The sequence below is a fragment of the Pelodiscus sinensis genome, chromosome 1 (genome assembly GCF_052426305.1).
Source record: "Pelodiscus sinensis isolate ZL-2025 chromosome 1, ASM5242630v1, whole genome shotgun sequence".
Taxonomy (NCBI): domain Eukaryota; kingdom Metazoa; phylum Chordata; order Testudines; family Trionychidae; genus Pelodiscus; species Pelodiscus sinensis.
In genome coordinates, this window is record NC_143052.1 from 204,799,947 (window position 1) to 204,825,042 (window position 25,096).

The window sequence follows — 25,096 nt, forward strand, 5'->3', positions numbered from 1 at the left end:
GGTCCTTAAATTCATGATCTTGCACTTTGAACAATTATGTATCTTCCCATTTCCATTACTTCAGTCATCCACATTTTTGTATGGTATTCTGATCCTCTATTGTATTAACAATATTAACAGTACCTCTCAAATTAGTAGCTTCAGGGGGTAGCCAAGTTAGTCTGTTACAGAAAAGCACAACAAATGGTCTGGTAGCACTTTATAAACTAACAAAACACGTTTCATGGTATCATGAGCTTTCGTGTGTCCATTGATTCTTTCCCATAGAGAAAGAATGGACACAAATTGGATATACATAAAGGGAACACACAGAAGCATGTTGGTGAACATTTATGCTTGCCTAACCACAGTTTAACAGACCTGTAGGTGGCTGTCTTGTCACAGGCCAACTCCACAAGCCAGATTCACAGGGAAGGACTGGAATCCACAAATTCAATTCACATGCTAATGGACTCAATCGTGATATGGGCTGGCTAGGACACTACCTACTTCATAACCACTGAAGGTGCTAACAGCTATCTGAGTGGTATCCTACTGTCTTAGCAATCAATCTATTTACTTTGATTTTTATCTGCTTAGGTTTATGTACCCATTCTCCAGATACTTAATGATGCTCTGTCTCACACATCCTTTCCTTTTTTTTCTTTTTCTTCCCCCTCCCCTTCCCCTATTTATTTTGAGTTTTCATATCCCAAACTCATAACTGGTCAACTGAAAAAGTGGGCTGTGCCTACAAAGCTCATGATACAATCTGCATGTTTTGTTAGTCTATAAAGTGCTACCAGACCATTTGTTGTGTTTTTCTCAAATTAGTGTTTTCTACAAATGTTATTAACACATTCCCACTTTTCGTATCAACACCAGTTATAAAAAGATTAAATAAGATTGGTTCCAAGACTGACCCCTGAGGAGTTCCACTAGTAACCTGCCTCTAGACTGATTGTTCACCTTTCAGAATGGCACATTGTAGCCTCCCCTTTAATCTGTTCCTTATTCACCTTTTGGTTCTCATAGTTATCTCCATAGTCTCCATTTAAATAATTTCTCAGTGGAACTGTATCTAGTGCCTAACTGACATCTAGGCAGATTAGATCTACCATTTGCACCTTTACACACCAGAAATCTGTGGTTAGGCAATGGAGCATGGATGTTCCAGGATCAGAGAGGCTCACCATGCTGCTGGGGGTGGTGTGACTGGGAGCCTGGTGCAATGCAGAGGCGGGGGTGGGGGTGGGCGGAGAGCCTGGAAGCTGAGCACGCTGCTCAGCTGTGCTGGGGGGGGAAGTGGAGGCAGAAGCCCAACGCACAACACATCTGGGTTGCCCAGTCCTGCAAAATCCCTGATTCAGGAGCAGTCGGGCCCCGAGGGAACTGAACCAGGGAGGTCCAATCTGTAGTGCATTCTCTTTGTTTAAAAAAGAATCCATTATCTTCTAAAAATATATATATAGTAACTTGAACACAATAAAAACACATTAGCAACTCTTGAATACAATAATGAAATGAAATGAAAATAATGAAGATAATTGCAAAAAAAAATTAAAATTACTTTCTATCATTTAGATCACTTACTTTTTGCAGTTAACGAAGCTTGGAACAGGTCATTTAAATTTATGATATATTTTAACAGCCCTTTCTAATCTTAATCACCTGTTAATCACGCTGTTTATAAACAAAATTCTTACTCCTTGCTTCAGGAGCCCAAAAGAGCATGTTTCCTGTGTCTGCTGCCTGTCCCCAAAATTGCCTGTGCTGTTGTAGAAGAACAAAAGGATCCAAAATCCCTCTTAGAGTTCCATTGAGGGAGGAGTTGTTATATTTCTCTAGCGTTCATGCAAATGTTGGACTTAATATGTACAAATGATGAGCCTGTTCTTTTCCTCCTGCCTGCCAGTACTAGAACCACACAGCTCACAGGATTTAATCAAGCCATAGCTCTGGAGTAAATTTGGTGCAGTAAGTGGCTACATGCACCCTACAAAATGAAGGTTGTGATTAAAATGGTTTCTTATTACATATATAAATACAATTTTAATAAACACAGTAGAAGAACATGCCTAATTTTTTTTAGATTAAAATTTATTAAGGTAAATGAACTGCTAGTTAATAGCTTGTAAAGAGTGACTCTATTAGTTACAAGAGTCAGCCCACTGCGTGGTGGTAGTCAAATCCCACAATTCTTAATAAAAATAACCTTTATGAATTGCATAATTTTTGCAAGAACACACATTCATTTGGGGACCTATATAATGGCAATTATCTATATATAATTTGGAAATTGCAAGAGAGGTAAAATAAACAAAGATATTAATGAATATCAATCTTCTTAGTGCTAGGACAGCCAAAAGCCTTCTTCAGAAAGATTAGATGACACAACAGTGTCATTTGAGATTAAATATTTTACTTAGCACATTTAATACAATAAGGCACATTTGACCAATTTTAAAAAGGTGTGTTTTGTAATAAATGTACACCGGGTTTATCTCTGATAATTTTTTTAAATTAAATAGGTCCATGCCATTTATTACAAGACTATATTTAGCATTTTAAAAAATGCATGAAATTACTGTACCTTTCTCTTTGGACTGCTTAAAGGATGAAAAGGCAATTAGAGAGCAATTAGTGGCCTAAAGTGCTGTGTTTATTTTTATTTATACAGATTTAATCATTCATGTTTATCTGTTGTGCCTGGTAGAAATAATTTTAGTGAAAGAAAGCTACCAAGGCTATGAAATACGGTATTTCTATATGCATGGAAACTCTTCAGTTCCCCTAACTGCATAGTCTAATGTAAGGGAAATATTCTGCAAAATAATTTCTTTTAAGGAGAAAAATAGTGTGTAAAATAAACATCAGGATTGAAATATTTGAGTCCAGTGTACCATCCCTGGACAAAAAACAATTGAGAATTTTGTTTAAATTAGGACTTTGTGAATTGGACTCAAATGTATTTTCTCATGCTTATAGGTATACTTAATATGTACACCCCAAATCAGGAGAGATTTCCTATTGAAAACATTATTTAAGTGCATTCTTAAAGTTAAGTATATGTTTAAGTACCATCTTAAATAAAGATGGGCTTAAACATATGCTCAAGTGTTTTTCAAAACTGGGGCCATACACTGTATAGGCCTAATATGGTCAGGACAAATATAGTTGTTAAATTTTTAGAAATGAAATATATTTTTTTACAAAAATATGCATAGCAATAAGGACCAATAACTCATGATCCTTGGGGGCTAGAAAAAAAGTGTTTGTGTCCCAGTTGAGAGAGTTCCTTATCTTGCCATGGAGAAAAATTCCTATTTCTAGTCCTAATGGGTCTTGTTATATCAGATCTCAAACCTGCCACTGGCTCGGAAGTGAATATTGTCTATCCAGATTCTAAGGCCAGTATAGTTTGGGCTTCATGGGAGAATGCTACATATGTGGAGGTGAGGAGAGAGACGGAAAGAAGGAGATAATTTCCAGGCATATCTTTTTTAAAGTGGCATCTGTTTTAAGCCCCTCAATGGCTTTAAAATTTAGAAATGGGCTTCCAAGAGATGAGTTAGTAAGGGGAGTGGAGGAGGTTTAATGTGTTACTTGTGTATCATTGTCACATGTGGTGCATGTGCGTTGGTTTATATGCGCACATATATTTATAAGAAACATATCTGTCTCACTCATTTAGAATGCTTTGGGATGGCTACATTACTTGGGAATGGCTGTGCAGAGTTAAAACCCACTTGACAGTCAAGGAGGAGTGGAGTTACCACCCAGCCTCTGTATTATATCAAAGGGAGCCGAACCATGTGAAAGGAAATGGGATGACCAGTCCATTGAGTGCGTTCCCCTGTCCTCCTTGAGACTCTTCACACACACTCAGGAAAGAACTATAGCAGGTGTTCCTTCTGTCACCAACTCATCACCATCCAGGAATGTGTCTTAAAGGCATAAGAGGGTCCTTTGTATTTTATGTCAAAATATTTTCAGTTTTATGGAGAGTTCCTCTTAACTACATGATTGTATTTCCCCTCCCAGTACAGTTTGTGAAAGATAATAGTAAAAGTAAAATTGAACAATTCCATAAAAAGAAAAGCTTAAAAAAAGCTCATAAACATTGATAATTAGCAGTTTTTAGTGTAAATGGAACACATTCTATTTGGAGTCATTGTATAAAATAAAAGACCTTAAGATGGCAGTGTTTCCCATTTTTCTTTTAAAAAGAGAGGTTTAAAAAATTGATATTAATAAAGAAGAGGAAATCAGTATAACAACTTTTCGGCATAGATGGTATATCTCTGAATCAAATATTTTTTCCTATTATATAAAAAATACATAGAAGCAAAAGGCAAAAATGCAAAGTTTTTTATGCATGTATAATTACTGTATTCCAAAATAATTACAGCATATATTCATTTTGTAAATTCTTCACAATATTTAAAAATACAATTTATATAAATACACAACTTCCTAAGTCCTACAAGCCTAAAAACCCCCTCAAAATTAGTTTTTTTTATAGTGTTCCCTAACAGAAAGCAGATTTGTTCTATTTTGGACAAATGGCTAAAGGGACAAGTTCTAGAGTATACTTATGTATGAATAACTACAAAAACATTATTTAAAAATGTTATGATTTCAAAGTCAAGCACTCATTAGTTAGGATATATCACAATTAAGTCTCCCCTTGTAACTCTGAAGCCATTTAAATCACAAGGGAAGTCTGTGGCAGGGCCTGGAATAGAACCCATGTTCCCTGGACCTTAAATGCAAGAGAATTTTCTTTTGCCGCATACAACTCCCCACCTTGTTTTCTTTCCAACCCATGCATTGAATGAGATAGATGTCTTGTAGGAAAAAATATATGATAACACAGTTGAAGACTCTGTCATTGTGTATATAAACAAAGGGACTAAATTAAGGTTGCAATCTCTGAATTCAAGGGAGAGCATGCTACATCATTTGCCTAACTCCCAGGCTACGTCTACACTGGACCCTTTTCCGGAAGGGGCATGTAAATTTCAGCAGTCGTCGTAGGGAAATCCGCGGGGGATTTAAATATCCCCCGCGGCATTTAAATAAAAATGTCCGCCGCTTTTTTCCGGCTTTTAAAAAAGCCGGAAAAGAGCGTCTAGACTGGCCCCGATCCTCCGGAAAAAGTGCCCTTTTCCGGAGGGTCTTATTCCTACTTTGAAGTACAGTTAGTAGGAATAAGACCCTCCGGAAAAGGGCACTTTTTCCGGAGGATCGGGGCCAGTCTAGACGCTCTTTTCCGGCTTTTTTAAAAGCCGGAAAAAAGCGGCGGACATTTTTATTTAAATGCCGCGGGGGATATTTAAATCCCCCGCGGATTTCCCTACGACGACTGCTGAAATTTACATGCCCCTTCCGGAAAAGGGGCCAGTGTAGACGTAGCCCCAAGGTAGGAGTATGCTAAATATTAAAGATTGTGAAGAGCACAAAATTATTCACACCATTTAGAATAAGAGGCGAGAGTACACTTTATGGTCTCCTTCTGGCTTTGGACCAGTGTTCCCGATAACCTGTGTGGCCTCTAAGGACAGATTCACATGTCACCCCACTGATTAGCAGAGTGCCTACAGCTAGGTTTTTTGTTCCTACTGGCAGTGTACATTGCACATGCCTCGGTACGTATAAAATGTATTCCACGCATATGTAGTGAAAAAATCCACACATGCATGCAAAAGATCAGAGGGAACATTGCTTTGGACCTATACACTTTACTGTAGTCTAAGAGGTTTAACGTCTTTCCATCCAGGGCTTCAACGTCTTTCCATCCAGGGCTTTAATTCAAGGCCTACTATGTAGGAAGTTCTATTGGACCTAAGAGCAAACTTAAGATATCTGGCATAGATGGAGCTTAGTAGAGATGGATTGTTTTGAGATATTACTAGCAGGGCTATGAAAAAAGCTCTGACTAGTGTGTGGAAATGGCCATTTTCACAGGCTTATAACTTGGCCTCATCTGCGTGAATTTTTCTGAGGACAGCAAAAGCTACATTTCTGATCCCAGGATGACCTCCTTCCCATATTTCAAGCTTCAGCTTCAAATTCTATGTACACTAACTGTTTTCAAATAAATGGCTGGAAAAATTACTTCGGTAAAATCACCATTTTTCTACAAACATTTTTTTAAAATATACACATTCATAATCAGCATGAAGCAAACAGCAAAGATTAAAAAAAATGTCATCCAGAACATATACCATTAAGCCAAATTATATGGGACTGAATGCAGGATATTAGAATGAAAAGTATTAAGCAATGTTAATGAAAGTTGTCTAAAAAAGCTCCACCTGTGATATGTATAATGCTCTTTTTTTCACTAAGGGATCACTAGTAACAAAGCGGTGCAATTTAAAAACAATTAACAATAAAACTTGGGATACAATTTCATTTAAACAGTAACTAGTCAGCAGAGAAATTCTTCATTCTCATTAAACATCAGTGACCTACAACTGAGTTCTAAGATATCCTTCTTTGATCACTTCTCTTTGTACTTGGGGAAAACAGACTCTTAATTTTCATATTTTGACTTCATGAGAATTCAAGATTGTTCTTAATATCAATGGTATAGAAAAGCATGACAAACTAATTTAAGTATGTGTAAGGAGCATAAATTAAATTACCTCTTTATTTTTCAAACTGTTTTCTCCATTGATGAGGTTATTTATATTTAGGGATGTTATTAATCCAGTTCTCCAGGGTTTACCTTAACAAGCAGTATCCAGTTTTATCCAAGAATGACTCCTTATGGAGGTGAGATTAGTACAAAGGAATAATAGGTGAGGAGAGGGAAGGGTTCTTCACATTGGTGTGGGAGATGGGCTAGTAGAAAGGATACTTTCCCAGGATATTTGGGTTCTGAGACACCTATCAATCACCACCTCTTACTGTGAATAAGCCTCATCTGTGCCTGCAATGGGTGAACTCCCCAACTCTATCAGCGGTGGCAAATATAAACAACCCCTACACAGGTTCCACTTTGAAGTTTATTGACAGGCAAGCTCCACCTCTTAAGCTCTCCAATCATAGCCCTAGACCATCCAGCCTTGTTCTACTAGATACTTGCAGTATTCACAGGTTTGCTGATTCCAAAGGTCTCTACACCTCAACTTAGAAGTTTTACCACCGATCACTGTAGTTCTTGGTACAGAGCACTTAAATATGTTTATAGTATAAATAAATAATAGTTGATTTAATAGAGTATAAAGAGTCTAGTGATTTCAAGTATACATCCAAACGGAGAAATGTCTTGTACTAATGGTAGCAGTTACTCCATTTGCTCATGTGGTACAAATCTGAGTGGTGGACTGAAAGGTTCAACCCTACTGATAACACATGTGGATATCAGTATGATGCCACATGGAGGAATTTCTATCTTATGTTTGTGTAAACCCTATACACACATTCACACACTCCTGCTCGATCAGGAAATTACACACTGTTAAAAACATTAAGAAGGTTAAAAAGTCAAGCACTCAAAAATTAGACAATGCCAGAATTAAAGTTGCCTATGCAACCTTAATTTTCCCCATGTTGTGTAGACATTAGGCATTGATACATTTTTTTAAAATTACATGATCATATTGTGCTTCTATGTGCATGCAATGGATGGTCCTTGGTGAGCAGCTTTTCAATGTTTTATTTTATTATCCTTCTATAATGGGTGATCCCATATGTTATTTAATGTACACACCTCAAACAGTGATTAGCACACAATATTACCATTTAACATGATACATATGTCTTCCAATAGGTGGCGTATGTACCTTTTAGTTATATTCCCCCATTCTGAGGTGAACAGTTGAGACTTAATTTGTATAAAATTTCAAAAGTAAATTGTGATTTTTGTCAGTATAGAAACATCTTAGATAAACTAATAAATAAGCAAGATGTTATCAGTAAGTATAAATGATGAGAGGAGTAGGAAAGATATACAGTTTATCGTAAAAGTACAAACTACAAGGCAGACATATAGAAAAGTGAGAGAGACAAGCCACTGGTACAAATGAGTTTAATGAAAGAGTTAAAAATCCACATATTTTTCTTCTGCAGGTGACAGAAAAAAAACAAGAGTTAGAAAAATGTTTGAAATTGTCTCGGAAGCTACGAAAAGAAATGAATGTTCTGACAGAGTGGCTGGCAGTGACAGATGCAGAATTGACAAAGAGATCTGCGGTGGAGGGAATGCCTACTAATTTGGATGCTGAAGTTGCCTGGGGCAAGGTAATAATACAGAGTAGTGTATATTTAATTTAACATTTAGCTTTCTTTAATATGCACAAGAAATCTAGAAACCTGATTAGCTGAAAATTGTGAATAACAATGTTACATCATCATGATAACACTGTAACTTTAAAAGATTTTAAGTGACATGTGTGACGGCGCATTGGGGGTCCCCCGTCTCCTGCACCCCGAAATGGCACAAACAGACTGCACCAGCCGGTGGAGTAGAGGAAGTTTATTGCCTCTCCAGGATACAGCACAGCACAGATGGAATCGGGTCACAGAGCTGGGCTAGGATGCCTCAGGCCCCCTTGAGTTGGGGGGAGACTGGGCCCCTAACTCCAGCTCCTCTCCCTAGGCTGTCTCCTCCATGCTCACAGACAGCCAGCCACCAACTAACTAACTTCCAGCCCTGCCCCCCAGCCAGGGCAGCATTCCACCTTCCTTTGTTCCTCTCCATGGGGGGTGTCTGGCCACTGGTTTGCATAGTGACTCATCCTGTTTGGCTGGGTCCTGGTACCCACGGCAGCCAGTGGGGCCACCCCAGAGCCAGCAGCATAGAAACCAGCCAGGTACCCCCACTACGACACAACATGTTATTGCATGTATCAGTAATATATTAAACCTGTCTATTCGCAATCATATTTTAGTGAGATAAATTGTTATCACCGTACAAGAGTTTCAGTTTAGGGTGATTTAAATCAATCAGTTTAATCGGTGACATAGCATAAATTGTTTAACCTTAAGTTTCCAGTGAAAAACTTGGGGAAGGGGAAGGATGCTATTTAATAACATTAAAGAGATTTGAAATTTGAAATCTATAGCTATTCCAGAGTCCAATTCGACTGGAACAATATATCATATATTTCTATTTTCTCATGAATAAGAGGCCCATTGACACTCCCTTAACTGTGAAACTCACTGGAAGTATCTATATCTGTTTGAGTCATTATTTGTGGTTTTATTCTCCTAACGTAAGGCCACTGTCATTATTTTTAGAGTTAAGCTCTCACAGCTTTTAAGGTGCGCATTCAGTCGAGACAACATTTTTCACTATAATTTGATCTGGTCAAAGAAATTGCAGACTGTGATTTCATGAGCCCAGCAGAAACATCAAAAATCACACAACATATATGCCTGCTAAAATGTATCTGATGGTGAAATAAATAACCTAACATAGCAAACCCTTTATATAAGATAAATCTTCTTTGAAGATAACTCCCCAATCTAACTGATCAAGGCCAAACTGAATTACTTGAATTTCTAATGCAGTCTTACAGTCCCAGATAAAAGGACTGAAAAATATCAGTAGAATAAATATTGTTTTATACATGTTCAACTACCCTACATCATAACACCAATTCTGTTGTTGTTGAGTTTTTTTGTTGCATATGTTCTAGTTTTGCTTCATACTTGTGACTCTCAGACCTTTCCCTCTTGCAGTAATACTCTCTCTGAAACTAGGGCTGTAAATAAAATAAAATAAAATAATCTGAACTACAAAAGACACTAAAAATCATACTCAAAAACTATAATTGAAGTGTGGAAGTGGTATAGAATACACCGAACCCTTTCAGCAAAATTGCAATAAAATACTTGTGTGCACAACAATTGAATATTTTAAATAGTTGGCTTGTCTTTTACAAATAACTATTATTACATTTTAGTTGCATCACATTTAAAATGCAATTTTAGAATAATAGTGCATATTATTAACCTACTGGTTCTAGGAGATTGTTTTAGGTACACATGTAATACAAGTGTAGATTATGTATAGTTATAGTGAAATGTATTGAATATTAAACTACATTTTATATAGGGACTCAGTGTAAAATAATACCATCTGATCGGTTGCTGTAGGCTAAACTGCATATTCGAAAATGGTGCTAAAATCCCCACCCACAATCAGGAAATAAGATCAAAGAGTGAAATAGATATCCTCAACTGGTAATATTCCAAGTCACTCCACTAACTCCTTAATAACCACTTTACCAAGCCATCAATTAATTAATTATGTCATATAGATTATCTTCTGCTTATATGTATACTTGGTAATCATAGGTATAAAATAGTATAACTATGATATTTCTACCATTTAATTACTATCAGTGTGGCCAAATAACAACATGTGAAAAACAATTATCATTGCAAATATGATAAAATCTGATGTAAAAAGTGTGTTCAAAATTTTAGCAAAGAAACTGTACAAAAATTCAAGTTACTAGTGCAAACTATATATATAATCTTCTGATTATGCCTGTATCAAAAGCTTAAACTAGTTATTCAGTGACATGCAAGAAACAAGGCAAACTCTGAAACTACATTATTATATATAAATTACAGAAGCATATTGGCCTTCTTTCCTTTCTCCTCCCTCCTAGCTTTGTTCAATTGATCTGTGCCTTAAAAAAGTGAAAGATCTTAGAGAACTTAACCTTGTATTGTAGATATATATGGACGGTATTGTTATGTACTGCTTGAGAAGAGTGCAGTGTATACAGGGTTAGAAGCAAGACTTAGTTTTGCCCTCTCCCCTTTTTTTAACTAAAAATATGACCTGAACTTCTTTTCTTCATTTGAAACATTAATCTTCTAGTGGAATAGGCCTACCTGCCTTACTAATCAAGTGCATAGGAGGAGGAATGCTTTGAAAGTATTTCTTGTCATCATCCTACAATATACAATACTTTTTAACTTTTTAAAAGTATCATCATGCATCACAGCAAGAGACATTTGAGAATGTGGTGGTGGTTGATGATGATGATTTTAAATTTATCACTAATTTGTTAAACCACCATTAATGTTTGGTATTTTTGTGTTTCTTTACTGCTTTTTTCCATCGTGCAGTCTACATACTATATAAGATTTCATGAACTTTTGATTAATCCTGTGATTTCATCCTCCATAGCAAAGGACAAATGTCAAATTTTCAAGGGGAGAGGTATGTAATCATGCAGAACTAGTTTGCCTATGACCTACCAGTCCCTAGAAGAAAACAAAACAAATAGAAACAAACAAGCAAACAAACAACCCCCGTTTGTTAATGTTGAACTGTATAGTACATTTCCGCTGAAATGGGATTGTAGCTGAATTACCATCTGCATATTTCCCTGTGTGCTCAAGGAAGCCAATTTTTTTTCCAAATAATTCTGATGCGTACACCCTTGAAACAGGTTAAATGGAAAGGTTTGCATTTAATTTATTTTAATTTAACTACTGGATGAACCTTAATGCTCCAAAAGTTGCATAATTAGGGTTTGAGGTCTGCTGATTAGTACAGTTACACAGTAGGAACTTCTTGTTATGTCTTACTGCTGCTACAAACAGGTAGATTATTAATTTTTTTTCTTCCTAAGACAATCAAGAAAGGAAAAAAAAGTTCATTAAAATTTCATACAAGAGAAAATGTGCTGAATGGTTGAACCAATTGAACTGTAATTAAAGTAGAACCAAGCCTGTGTTACTGTTTCTGCTAACCTGCAGAAATACTATATGTATTGCATATTTTCATGAGCAAGTGATGCTTTTGTGGTTAAATTAAAAAGATGGTAGGTAGAAAATCTTGGCTTCAAATCCAGCCTGAACCAAAAACTATTGTGTGACCTCAGATGAGTCACTTCACCCCCTTTTTACTTCAATCAACTGAGTTTTAAAAAATGGGTGAAAATAGCAAGCCTTTGCTGAACTGAATGGCAGGGTTTATAGTCCCATCATTGTCAGGAAAGTTGGGGACTTTGCGATTCTGGTCAGAATAAGTTCATTGGGTAATTTTATATATCATTTTAAATGTAAGCATATAATGGGAATGAGAGCACCAAAGAGCTGTTGGGAGGCTGGGTTGTACCACTGTGGGAATATTTAGGGCACCCATATTTGATCTTCATTGTTACTGTTAGAAATTGGCCATTTAGGAAATTTTAGACTGCAGAGTGCAATCCTAAGTGACAGTGTTTTACAATAGATAGAGCTAAGAAGCTTGGGTTACAGCTGAAAAAGACTGCATTGTATGTAAAACTATAATATTGCTGTTTCTTTAGAGTTGTGATTCCTTAATAACAAAAGTACGGATATTTTCACTTCTCATAATGGTGATTTGTGTAGTGTTTTCATAGATATTTTCTTACTTTAAAATTAGCTTTTTGGCCTTTGTCTCTAATGTCTGAAATTAATAAAACTTCTGCACATCATGTAATTTGGACAGCTTGCATAAAACTTTAGAACCATGTACTGTAATCAGGCCCATATGCGGGGTGTGTGTGCGCGCACATATGTGTGGACGCATGAACACACACTCCCATAGTCCCCCAAATCAGCACAAGGTGGCTCTGCAGATGTCTTCCTTGTGGTCCGCAGTTCAAGATGCAGCAAAGGAGGGTACAGGAGCAGGCTGGGGAGGCTGTCTGGCCAGGGGGGACTGCTGTTTCCCCAGCTAGTGGAGGAGCAAGGGGAAGAGAAGCACTTCTTCCCCACAAGCCAAGTTGCACAGTGAGGCTTGGGGATTTCTCTTTTCCCCTTCTCCTCCCCAAGGCTGTGTCCAGACTCAGGGTTTTTTTCGAAAAAAGTAGCCTTTTTTCGAAAAAACTTCACCTGCGTCTAGACTGCAGCCGCGTTCTTTCGAAATTAAATCGAAAGAACGCAGCTTTTCTTTCGACGGCGGTAAACCTCATTTCACGAGGAAGAACGCCTTTTTTCAAAAGTGCTCTTATGAAAAAAGGCATTCTTGAATGCCAACAGGGTTTTTTAGAACGAGAGCATCCAGACTCACTCGCTGCTTTCTTTCGAAAAAGCGGCTTGCTTTTTCGAAAGTTCCGCTTGCAGTCTAGACACTCTTTTTCGAAAGAGGCTTGCAGTCTAGACATAGTCCAACTGGGAAGCCGGTGCTGGTGCTCCAACGGAATTCATCCAATGTGAGCAGCGGGGCGGCGGTGCCTAGGACTGGCACAGGGTGTGAAGGCAAGTAAATGCCTCCCACCCCCTCATGCCCAGACCTCTGCACCACCAACCCCCTCACACACCATCATCCTGCTGACACCCACACCCTCAGTCTGCTCCTGCATCCTCCCTCCTGCCCAGACTCCCTACTCCCAGTCTGCTCCTGCACCCTTCTTGCTCCTACATCCTTCCTTCTGTCCACACACTGCACCTTCCCTTGTTCTTGACCCCTTCCCTGGCTAGATGCCTTACTCCTAGTCTGCTCCTGCATCCTAGCTCTCATCCAGACCTTGCACCCTCACTCCTTCCTGCACCCCACCTCCTGCCCAGATCATGCACCCCCATTTTTCTCGCTGCACACTGAACCCCCCATTTTTTTGGTCCCAGACTGAGAGCCTAAGGGTATCAACAAAATCCACTAACCCTGGAACCTCAGAAGAGTAAATCTGGCCTATGGGAAGCCCCAAATGTCAGATTTCCCTGTCCCTTCCTCACCCCCGATGGGGCTGGAGTGCCAGAGGAGTTAAGTGTCTCAGTTGGGGACCACACCAGTGAGTGTTGGGGTTTTTTGGAAAGGTTTTGTTTTGTTTTTTTTGTTGTTTGGGTTTTCTTGCTTCTCATTTATGTGGTCCCAAACTGATTTTAATTAGTTAATTAATTTTGGGTCAGAGGCCCCCTGACTCCAAAAAGGTTCCTCACCCCTGCCATAAATAAAGAAAACATGGGACCCTTTTGTGTTGGACATAAATTAATATTTTACTTTATTTAAAATGAAGTTTGATAAACTAACATGAGAACATTGACGTGCTTAGTCTGTTTAATAATTTAAATTAATATTTCCTTTCTTACTGGTTAAATTAAACTGTTCTCCCTAGCTGCAGCACTAGCAAAATGTTTTGGGCATAATTATGCAACGGTGAGTTCTATTAGCAACTGGTAGTCCCCGGAAATGTTTGCATTGAGCCAGGTGGCCCACTGTTTGAGAACCACTGTGTTAGGGGGATGCAGAGTACTATGTTACAGGGTTAGGTGTGGGGTTGGTGGCAGCACAGCAGGGCTAAGAGAATGGCACCCTCCACCCACAAGGAGCATCCTCGGCCCAGCCCCCTGGCTGCAAGCCCTGTCCACACTCACCTGGCACTGGTCTTGTGGAGCAGGTAGAGCAGCAGCATGCAGAGGTGTGTGAGAGAGTGGGGGGCCATGGTGGCCATGCTGCCTGCCATGATTACAGAAGGTAATTTCTATAAAACATTTATTACTGTATAACTTGTTAGTATGTTAAAACAAAATCATTTTACCAATCACTGTTTCCACTCAAATATTTCATTAACCTCTTTTATGCATACTTATTGTGTAACTATTTTGAACTCATTTCTATTTAAGAAAAAATTGTTTCACATTTTCAAAAAAAAGCACTCCCCACACACAGAAATTCCTTCATATGGGCCTGGTAATGGCAAGCATTACATGTTCTTTGGTCAAAAACTACTCTGAGGACATGAAAAATATCTTTAAAATGTCTTTAGAGCTGAAAGAGTCTGCTTTAATTTTGGACTATTTTGCATGTAATAGTATAATAGCGAGCCAGTAAAAGTGAGTTTCCCCCTATTAATATCCTGTTTTAACATTTTGTGTTGTACAATCATAGTGTGGGGGCAAAAAATATAATTTTTGATTTCTTAGCATTCTGTTTCCAAACTGATCTTTCACATTTATTAAGTAATCATTGTGGGTATACTTTCCACAGGCAACACAGAAGGAGATTGAAAAACGCCAGCTCCATCTAAAGAACATCAGTGATCTGGGAGAGGGTTTGAGACCAGTACTGAAAGAAAAAGAAGGTCTAGTGGATGATAAGCTCAGCCTCCTCAAAAGTAACTGGATAGCAGTAACTTCACGAGCTGAGGAGTGGTTCAATCTGTTGTTGGTAAGATACAAAGTATTTGTGCTTTTAGTTCACCAAATCATACTAAATCTAAGTATTTAGATAGGTGTGGACACCAATTTTATTGACACAACCCAATTACATTGCATATTTAGGCACCTTAGAATATAGGTATAATGGGCTATGGCGTCACCGGATTCTCTGTCAATATCTGTACTGACCTCAGTGGAATTTTGTGCATAATGCTGACAGGAAGAACCGAACAAAACCTGGGATCTCTGGAGTTTAGTGCTTGAGCCTCTGCACTTGAGTTATACTTGAGCTGGCTCTTAGTGAAGGCTGTAGAATAAACTCATTCTTTATCTTTCTCTATAAATGGTCTAAATAGCACTCCCGGTACATGGAACAGCACACCACACCCAGCAGGTGTGTGGAGTACATGTGCAGAATAACATACAGAGACCTTCTGCTAGCATCATTTCTTTTCTGCCTCACTAAAGCTTCATTCCAGTGGTCACCAACCAGTAGATCAGGATCTACCAGTAAATCTTGGAGCCTCTGACAGGTGACCCTGACTGGTTGGCTGGGAGGCTATCAAGTGCTGACACTTCAGCTGCCCCTCCCCCATTGCCTTGCTGCTCATGCCCAAAGCCTCAGAGCTGCCTCCTGGGAGCCTCCTCCTTGTTGTGCAGAGTGGGGGAGAGAGAGGCAGGGGGGCATTGGTGTCACTCTGTCCCCCTCCCCTGTATCCCATCTTCACAGAGTGAGGAGGGTGGGGTCTTGGAGAAGGGGTGGAGATAGGGGTATTTGGGTTTGAGGTAGATCATGGACTGACTTAAATTTAAAAAGTGATCTTGTGCTTTAAAAGGTTGGAGACCACTGCTCTATTTTGTGCTCTGCTGTTAAGTCAGTGAGGCAAACAGTCAATATTGGGAAGAGGTAGTAGCTTTGGGAACTGGTCAGCTCAGCTCAGCTGGATAACTCTTTTGGCAACTCTCTGCAACTATGTCGGATTATGGAAATAAGATAAAAAACTGAAGTTCAACTGTGCAGTGTCATTTTCTCACATGAATAATAGGGGTGAGTGTATGAGAGAGAAATTCTGTGTTTTAGATGCTGTACTTTACAAATATAGGGATTCATAAAAAGATAAGACAATAATCCAAATTTTCCAAAAGAAAGCATTTTAAAATTCTTCCTTAGCCAAAATGAGGAATTTTAAATAGATATTCCATTTTCTTATGAAGAGGTGGCAGACTAAATTCACTTGCAATAAGAAGAGGCTTTAATCCAAGTCAAATAAAAATAATTTTGAAATAACAGGTGACTTTTCAGCATTTGTAAACTTCATTCCATGATGAATAATGCCTCCTCCGAAATAGCTATTTTGGACACTCCACTGCTGCTACTTTGAGATAGCTCGTCCCCTAGGCCAATCAAAGTAATTACTCCCCAGTGCTTCCTGGGGCTCCAAACTGAGGTAGCAAGTCCACATAAGGGAAGTCTGCCTTGCATTTTCAGGCTCCCCTGTTGTGTAGTCGCGCTATTTCGAAATAAGCTGTTTTGGAGTATTTTTTTCCGGAATAGTTTATTCTTAAATAATCATGCAGTGTAGACAGCCTTTCATATGTCACTATTGCTCTACCCGAATGCATATAAATATGTATGTATTGCCATTGAATATAAACACACACACCTACTTATTTCAAAGAGAGTAATGTGGGGAAAGTAATTATTTTTAGATTTATAATGTATGTATGATTTCCATGATCATGACTTTCTTTTATTTCAGCTCTGATTATTTTTAATATGGGATACTTACTATTTTCTGCATACAGGAATATCAAAAACACATGGAAACGTTTGATCAGAATGTAGCTAACATCACAACCTGGATGTATCGTGCTGAAATATTATTGGATGAATCTGAAAAACAAAAACCTCAGCAAAAAGAGGAAGTTCTTAAGGTAACACATGTAGTTTTCTGGAAAGCATTTATAATATTTATAAAATTTATAAAAACAATATACATCAAGCTTTTTACCGTAGAGGTTTCAAAGCGTAATCATGAGAGACAGAGACCATTATTTTTCTCTTGACAAAACTATCTTGCAACAGCTTATAGATTGCTCACTAATATTGTAATGAATAGCAAAAATAAGCCCTGAAGTAGGAAAAATAAAATGCATTATTTTAACGGTGGGGACTTCATAGTGAGCAGAACACTTATTCTTAAGCCTATCTGTGCCAAAAACCTCTTCTCTCAAATGCATTTATCTTTTCCTCTCTTGTCTTCTTCTATGAATCATTGTGTGCTTGCTATTCATATCATGATAATTTTTTATTTTACCAAACACTGAATGCCCTAGCAACATAGCATTACAACTGAGAATAATTCTAGCTGAAGTGGTTGATCATTTATAGAGGTGATATAATGTGGCACATATGATGTATTGGTCCCCATTGCAAATAACAGATCAAGGGCAGTATTTAGTACTATATTATCAGATCCAATTCATTAAAAATGGACAAACGTTGTATAGCATATGAGACTCAGCATTTTCATGCTTGAGGCCAATTTTTTCTCTAATATTTTCCATCTACGTGAGGAATATTTTTTTCTATGTACAGTGAGGCATGTGAAAATGTACATCACCAGTAGAAACAAGTAACCTAGATGTGGGCACTCTGCTAATCATCTGGGTGACATTTGATTCTCTCTTGAGTGTCTACCCAAACACACAGCTTACAGGGAACACTGCGCGAGGCTGTGTTCTGCCTTGTGTTATACTCTATATTGATTGTTGTTCCCTGAATGAATTTGTGACATTTATTCACCCAGATACTTGACTGTGCTTTGACACATGGTCATTACGTGCTAATTGAGGAAGCGTTCGCAAAATCTATATGGGACTGTCTTGCTGACTGTAGTGTGATAGTTTGTTAAAGCAAGACTTCACAAATTTCAAGGCAGCCATTATTTTCCAACCAACATTTATTCCAAAAATACATCAATGCTTCATAGCATTGATCTTAGCAAGATTACAGGGCAGTCTTTTTAATATGATAAGCAATTTTGCCAATGTAAGTTATAAAGTACAATTATTGTTTTCATTAATACAGGCATAACCTATTAAACAAAGACATTTCTTGTAGACAATGCAATGCAAATCCTAATGCCTAATTATGTTTCAAATGTCGAGTGTTTAGCCTATACATACATACTTTTGCCTGTTTGGGACAATATCTTCAAGGTTCCAGTAACAGAAGCAGGTGATTTCACTCACATTCTCTATTCTGGTCATGAGAGCACATGTGTACACACATACATTCACACCCAATATTTTATATTATCACTTTTTAACATAGCATTTTTTGTGAGCGATACTATCATAGTGCAACAGCGTGAATAGAACTATTTTGTAGCATGTGAATTTACAATGCTACAGATGCTGAAAACTTCTCCTTTGTTATTGAATACCTCCCTATAATCAGGAAGGCTTATGGTCAAAAATAATAAATCTGTGTCCCAGGTTCAAAATCATTAATCTGTGTTTTCCAGAATTATTTGTAGTTATTGAAGAATAATTTGACAATTCTTTTCCATGAAAAGCATGCCCCCCACAAAGGTTTTTCTTTGCATAAAAGATTCATGTAAATATTGTTTACAGTATGTTTACCTGGGCTAGGACAAAGATTAGGACACAGGCTTTACATTTCAAGGACTCCCAATGACCTATAAAAATTATTTCTCCCACTGAGTATAGTAGTATTGCAAGAAACAGCTTCTCTAGAAAAAAGCTTGCAATATATTCACCATAATCTTTCAATAAATGCTAATTTAGATAATTAATAAAGTGTATATGTATATTCTGTCTAAACCTCAGGGCTACAGAATCAGGATTGGTTATTCAGAGCTCCCTTACTATAAGTGCACAGTCACACAGCTATCTGAATTTGCTTTTTTATTTTTCTCCCTATTCTTTTGCACACTGTGTCTCTCTCTCTCTCTTTACATTTATTACTAACTTCAAGCCCTGTCTCTTGCTCATGGACTGTAGCGCTTAAAGGCTGAGCTGAATGATATGCGTCCAAAGGTGGACTCTGTGCGTGACCAGGCAGTAGACTTGATGACAAACCGTGGAGATCACTGCAGGAAAGTAATAGAGCCTAAACTGTCAGAGCTCAACCAGCGATTTGCAGCCCTATCACAAAGAATTAAGAGTGGAAAGGTAGGAGGAACTGCTCCCATGTGGAGACGCATGCTAAGTGGTGCTTTACAAAAGTGCATGGCCATGTATTGGGAGCACCATATTTCTCTCCCACCACCATTTTTCAAAGGAACAATTAAAATTATAGAATTAAAATGTAAATATTAAGAATATGGGTGAGTTAGTATGGGAGGGTGTTGCCATTTCATAAATAAATATTTTTGAGAGCTTGTTACTCATCTTTAAAAAGGTGTTTAAGAATAAAATGAACCATACAAGGTATCTACTCAGGAGCAACATTTATTAATATACATATTAAACATAAGAGACATCTGTTTCCTTTTTAAATTATAAGGAGTGAAAACCTTGCCCCACTGAACACAAAATTTAGCCATCGATTTCAATAGAGCTAGAATTTTACCCCGAGTGCAAATTAATAGCTGTGGATTATACCAATGTGTAAATTTTTTCTTCAGCATGTATATCACCATTGGACTCCTGTGATTTTTCTGTTCCTCCCACAATTTAAAATGGTCTTTTTATTACTATGATTTTTTCAATTAAATTTATCCAAGCTTTTTCTTTCACACTCTGGCTCAACAAAGTTCATCTATTGCGAGTCATTTTTTACCAACATAGCTTGGACTACTCATCTGTTGAAAAGATTCAGAGGGGTAGCCAAGTTAGTTTGTAACAAGAAAAACTTAAAAAACAACAAATAGTCTAGTAGCACCTTAAAGACTAATAAAACATGTAGATGGTGGAGCTTTTGTGGGCACAACCCACTTCTTCAGATGACAGATTGAGATCATGAAAGCTCATGATACTATCTACATGTTTTATGAGTCTTTAAAGTGCTACTAGACTATTCATTGTTTGTTTTTCATCTGTTGAAGTTAGGCACTGCTTTAAATACTTTGCTGAATGTGGGTTCAATGTGGAATTGGTCATTTATAGTCAAATTTTGGTCGGGTGTGTGTCATGGTAAAACATGGCTGAAAAATGACCTAATCTGCCTCCTAGGTAGCAGCAGGGAAAAGGAAGCAGGATACATTCCCTACTCCAGGGAAGATGGACATGCAAGGACAAGGAATAGATGGAACATTCTCTCTTTCAAACCTGAATTCAGATTTTGGTGTAGATGTCCTAATGTGTCAGGAAACTTGTAATCTTAGACTTATCACAGTTTGTTACTCCCATGTGGGAGAATCAAGAAGCAGTTTGTAATTCTGAGACACAATCTTCCTCCCAGGCTGCAGTGACCTGCTGCCCCTTATTCCAGGAAAACTGGGTAGTCACTGTCTAGTCCCTGGGTGGCAAGTTATATGGGCCTAAGGTGTCTGCTTTCCACCAGTATTCAAAGAACATGGGCCTGGCTCGACTAATGTTTGAGCTTATATTTCAGAACTATCCAGTCCAATAGGGGGTCTAGCTCCAGCAGCAGCGAGCGCTCACCCTACCTCTTCCAATGTCAGCTCCACCCCCTCCTAAACTTTCCCTGAAACCCTGGTCTTGCCTCTTTCCATTTCTGTGCCTTTCCTGAAGTGACGTCGGAAACTGGTTGGGCAGAACAGCTGCCCCCGTTGACCAGTAGGCCACCCTGCATCTGTGCCCCCCCTGGAGCATGGGGTCTGGTCTGGTCTGTCCTGTGGAAGAATGGCTCTCCTTTGACTTGTTCTTGACATCACCAAATATTATACAAATCTGGTACCCATAGTCTTGTCCTTTGGTATTAAACACAACAAAAACTTGCAGTTATAAGTGATATACCTGGGAGGTTTTGGTATGGTTTTAAATACGTACCTGCATTAAGACAGAAGCTGCATGGTAAAGAGTTCTTAAAATTCATCTTTGATTAAAACCATTATGCTTTGGGATTTTTATCTCTTTAATCATCCTCAAACCATATATGATTACAAACTTAAAAGGATTTAAAGGCATTAAGGACTGCAGACATTTTAAATAATGGGCCTTAATAAAGGGGAAGAGATTTTAACAATATGATGGTGGTTAGTACTATATTTATATAGTTGTCATATTATATTACTTATGGTCTAAATAAATTTTCTTAGTGGGGAAAAATAAAACATAAAACAATTAAAGAACATTGAAGTCCTGGCTCTGGTAAAAAAATTAATATAAAATAATCATTGGAATTTATAATTCATAGTTTTACTCTCATCATCTCAAAAGCCCCACTGGGAGCATGGAATTTTTCCCCTGGTTGAAAGGACTATGGAACTTGCTCCCAAATGTGATCTGCTGTATGCTAGGGCTTATTGTTACCAAGGTCTTATGTCTCTGCAGTAGCTTCCTGGAAATCAGACATTATTATTGTCATGCTATCAATGAAACTCCAGATTGACTAAAAACCCCACAGAGAAGTTTTTTGTGGTATTCAAAGGAGAAACAATTGCACAGAGAAGAACTAAGACCCTTTCCACATGAAAGAAGAGAGATCCACGTAAAGTTGTCGCCTTTATTTTCAAGTGAAAGGGAGAGATGATTATGGCTGATGGACCAAATTCTGTTTTTAATTCTCCCTAGGCCAAGTCTACACTGACACATTACAGTGCTGTAACTTTCTGGGTCAGGGGTATGAAAAAACACCACAGTGCTGTAACTTGCTGTGCTTGGAGGGATGTGCCAGTCTGAAGCAGGCTACAGAATTGGGAGCCGTACTCCCAACACTGTTAGCAACTTTCTTTGTTGAGATGGTTTACTGGGTAAACCTGTGCAGCACTCATGCCGTGGCGGCACTTTCACTTTAAAGCACTGCCAGAGCTGTGCTTTGAACTGTTAAGTATAGACAAGATCTCAGTGACCCTCACCTATTAACATCCCTGGACCTCATTCCGTGTATCACAGATCTAATTTTAACTTTATATAGTGAATGAGTGTCATAAATGTAGGCGAAGGAACTAGAAAATTAATTCTATATTGCAGTCGGATGTAGCATGTCTACCCAAGGTATGTTAATCTGAGATTTCTTGGAAAGATCCAACCCCTGTTCTATACGTGACTATATATGTGTTCCACATTTTGTCTTCATCTTTTATACCATAGATACATTGACTTTTAGAGAGTGCTTTTTTTTTTTCATTTGAAGCTTCCTGGTAATAATATAGAAGTTTTATTTTGTAATATAATAGTTTTTTGTGGCTTGGCCCTGCAAGCACAGTGCATTCCTCTTTGGAAAGCCATTGCTCAAGTATAGAATTTGTGGGTTAACATAGCCTTAACTGTTATGAAGTTTTCAGATATGTATATCGGGACAGGAAAGAACCTCACAAGAGAGATCTTTTGGGGTCACGCATCAATCCTTCCTGAGTGATCTTATAAATAAAATGGAGCAACTTATTTGACTACTCCTGTATCTCCCAGGGACTGAATCCATGTCAATAGGACCTAATGATATCAAAAGCACTTGAGAAATCTAACAGTATCACCAGGATAATTCTTCTTCATCCATCATGGTGGATGACCAATGATTAATGTAATCAACATATTCTTTGTGCCATAACCAGCTTTACTATAGTTTATTGCTAAAAATTGAAATAATTGGCCATAAGAAAGGCATTGCCATGAATGATAATTTGAGAACTATAGACATAGTAATTATGATGTGTGTGCTCTTTACTATGCTATTTTGTCTTTCATAAGAAGTTATTGAGTCACTTTTCATTTCTTGATTATTCAACGTGTAACTTTCAGTTTGTGTTATTTAAATCAGGATTTTTGTAACAGTGTTAGCTGACAAAAATCCTGACATGAAATTTATGGGGAAAAAGTGTTTGTGGGCTTCTCAAAACTGCTGTAGTTTGTTTTATAGCCTCCTATTTTAGGAATTAATAATGAAGTCTCCCTTTGATATTAGGAGGTGGAGATTTGTTCAGAATTCATAGAGCTGAGCTCATGGCTTCTCCAGACATCAATGAGAGATTAGACCTCAAAGCTATTTGAGCATGATGCCCTAGTGGGGGACGGGGGGAGAGAGGAGGAATCAAAGCATACTTCATTTCATAAAATGAACAAGTGCTAGCAATTTCCTGGTTTTATTATTTCTGAAGTGAAAGATACATTTTTATTGGAGTGGTTTCTAATTATGTCATTCTTCAAAGATGTGTAAAAGTTATTTCACAGTCTACCCTGACCAAGAAAACAGTTGTTGTCAATGTTTTAGTTTGTTCATTTGTTTTTAACCTACCAAGGTCTTTCCTTTGCTATACTGCAGAATAGCACGTGTTTTCTTTATAAAAAAATCTTTTATTTTCCTATCAGTAGTTGTTAACATGAAGTTGAAAGAGATTAATCATAGGTAGTATGAATATATAGCAAAATAAATTCAACATAAGGTTATCATATTGAGTCTCTAGAAGAAGTTATATAAATGCACACTGCACAGCTGGATCATATGGTACATGAAAATGTTCTAACATACTAATGAGAAAAGCTAAAGTTTTATAACTGCTTTCAGAATGCTAGTGTAATCTGTATTTTTTCCTATCCCCACTGTGGTTGTCTTAGAAAAGCTTAAGAGAAAATTCTAAATGGCTGTGTAAGAAGCAGGTCTAAACTTCTAATACTTTTTTTCATTTTGATCATTAAGGTAGAAGGGTTGTAGGATTGGTATGGAATATTACATCTTTAATTGATTTAAATGTTAGAGGACCTATAATAAAATGTGTTCAACTTCTTCCAAATGTAGACTTAATCTCTTTAGTATGTGATCAAATGCTTTTTTTTTCTGGCTGAACACTACATTTCTGAAGTAACTGGAATTCCTGACTTTTCTTTGGAAAGCTATTTCATAATTAACTTGACCTCAGTGCTTCCTTTAATCTGCATTTTCCGGTGCACAGTTTTATTACTTTTACTTACAAACTAAGCCATAACTCTTCAGTCTTGGTGATTTATACTATCCATATAATTATCACATAAGTAGTCACATAAACACAAATGTATTCGTTTTACAAGCCAATGTAATATGAGTTATATTTCTATCATTTTTCTCTGAGTCACATCTGTGTGGCATATAGTTAGTCAACCATTGTGTGGCATATAGTTCTGGAGGTGCAGTCCTACCTTTGTTCTATAAGGGAACTGTCCTCTCATTATTTATACTACAGTATAGAGGTTCAAAACCAGATCAGGACACTTTTGTGCTAGGTGCCACATATACTCACAGATTAGCTCTACACTGCACCATAACTCAAAATAAGATACGCAATTTAAGGTATGCAAATTGAGTATCTTATTTCAAAGCTATTTCAAAATAGCTTATTTCATCAAATTTCTCCACAGCACCAAATTTTGAAATAAAGTGCTATTCCGAAATGTTCCTTACTCCTCGTAGAATGAGGTTTACAGGGACGTCAGAATAGCGAGCCTGAAATAATAGGCTTTCTGTGAAGACATGGGATAACTATTTCAGGATACTCCAGTATCCCAAATAGCATTGCAGTGCAGACGTACCCACAGAGACAGCACATGCCATGAGAAGCTTACAATGTAAATAGACAAAGACAGACAAAAGATGAGATGGGAATAGAGGCACAAGTACGTGAAATGTCTTCCCTAAGATCCCACAGCAAGTCAGTGGCAGAGTTAAAATTTGGAACCCAGCAGTCCTAGACCTCCATATGGTGTCCTGTTCACAGGACCATGATGTGTCTCTAACCTGGCTAATCCATGAGAAGATATTTCTGTTTGTGCAATACAAAACTAAATTAACTTTTTAAGTCAGATGAGAGAAAATTCACATAAGTCTCTCATAGAGTCATATGCTAAATAACCAAGTCCTGAGTTCAGTGCTTACTACTTTAGGGTACGTCTA

At 37.7% G+C, this 25,096-nt stretch overlaps 1 protein-coding gene across 12 annotated transcripts in view; it reads left to right on the plus strand.

Annotated features, from left to right (window-relative positions):
• Positions 1-25,096, plus strand: part of DMD (dystrophin) — a 2,135,104-nt gene that overhangs the window by 952,390 nt on the left and 1,157,618 nt on the right. For 11 of the 12 annotated variants that reach the window (XM_075916549.2, XM_089775838.1, XM_075916586.2 and 8 more), the window contains 4 exons: positions 8,062-8,232; positions 14,912-15,091; positions 16,888-17,016; positions 19,111-19,281. In XM_075916549.2, the coding sequence (XP_075772664.2) occupies positions 8,062-8,232; positions 14,912-15,091; positions 16,888-17,016; positions 19,111-19,281 (651 nt within the window). The remainder of the gene's footprint in view (positions 1-8,061; positions 8,233-14,911; positions 15,092-16,887; positions 17,017-19,110; positions 19,282-25,096) is intronic. The other variant, XM_075916539.2, reaches the window with a different exon arrangement.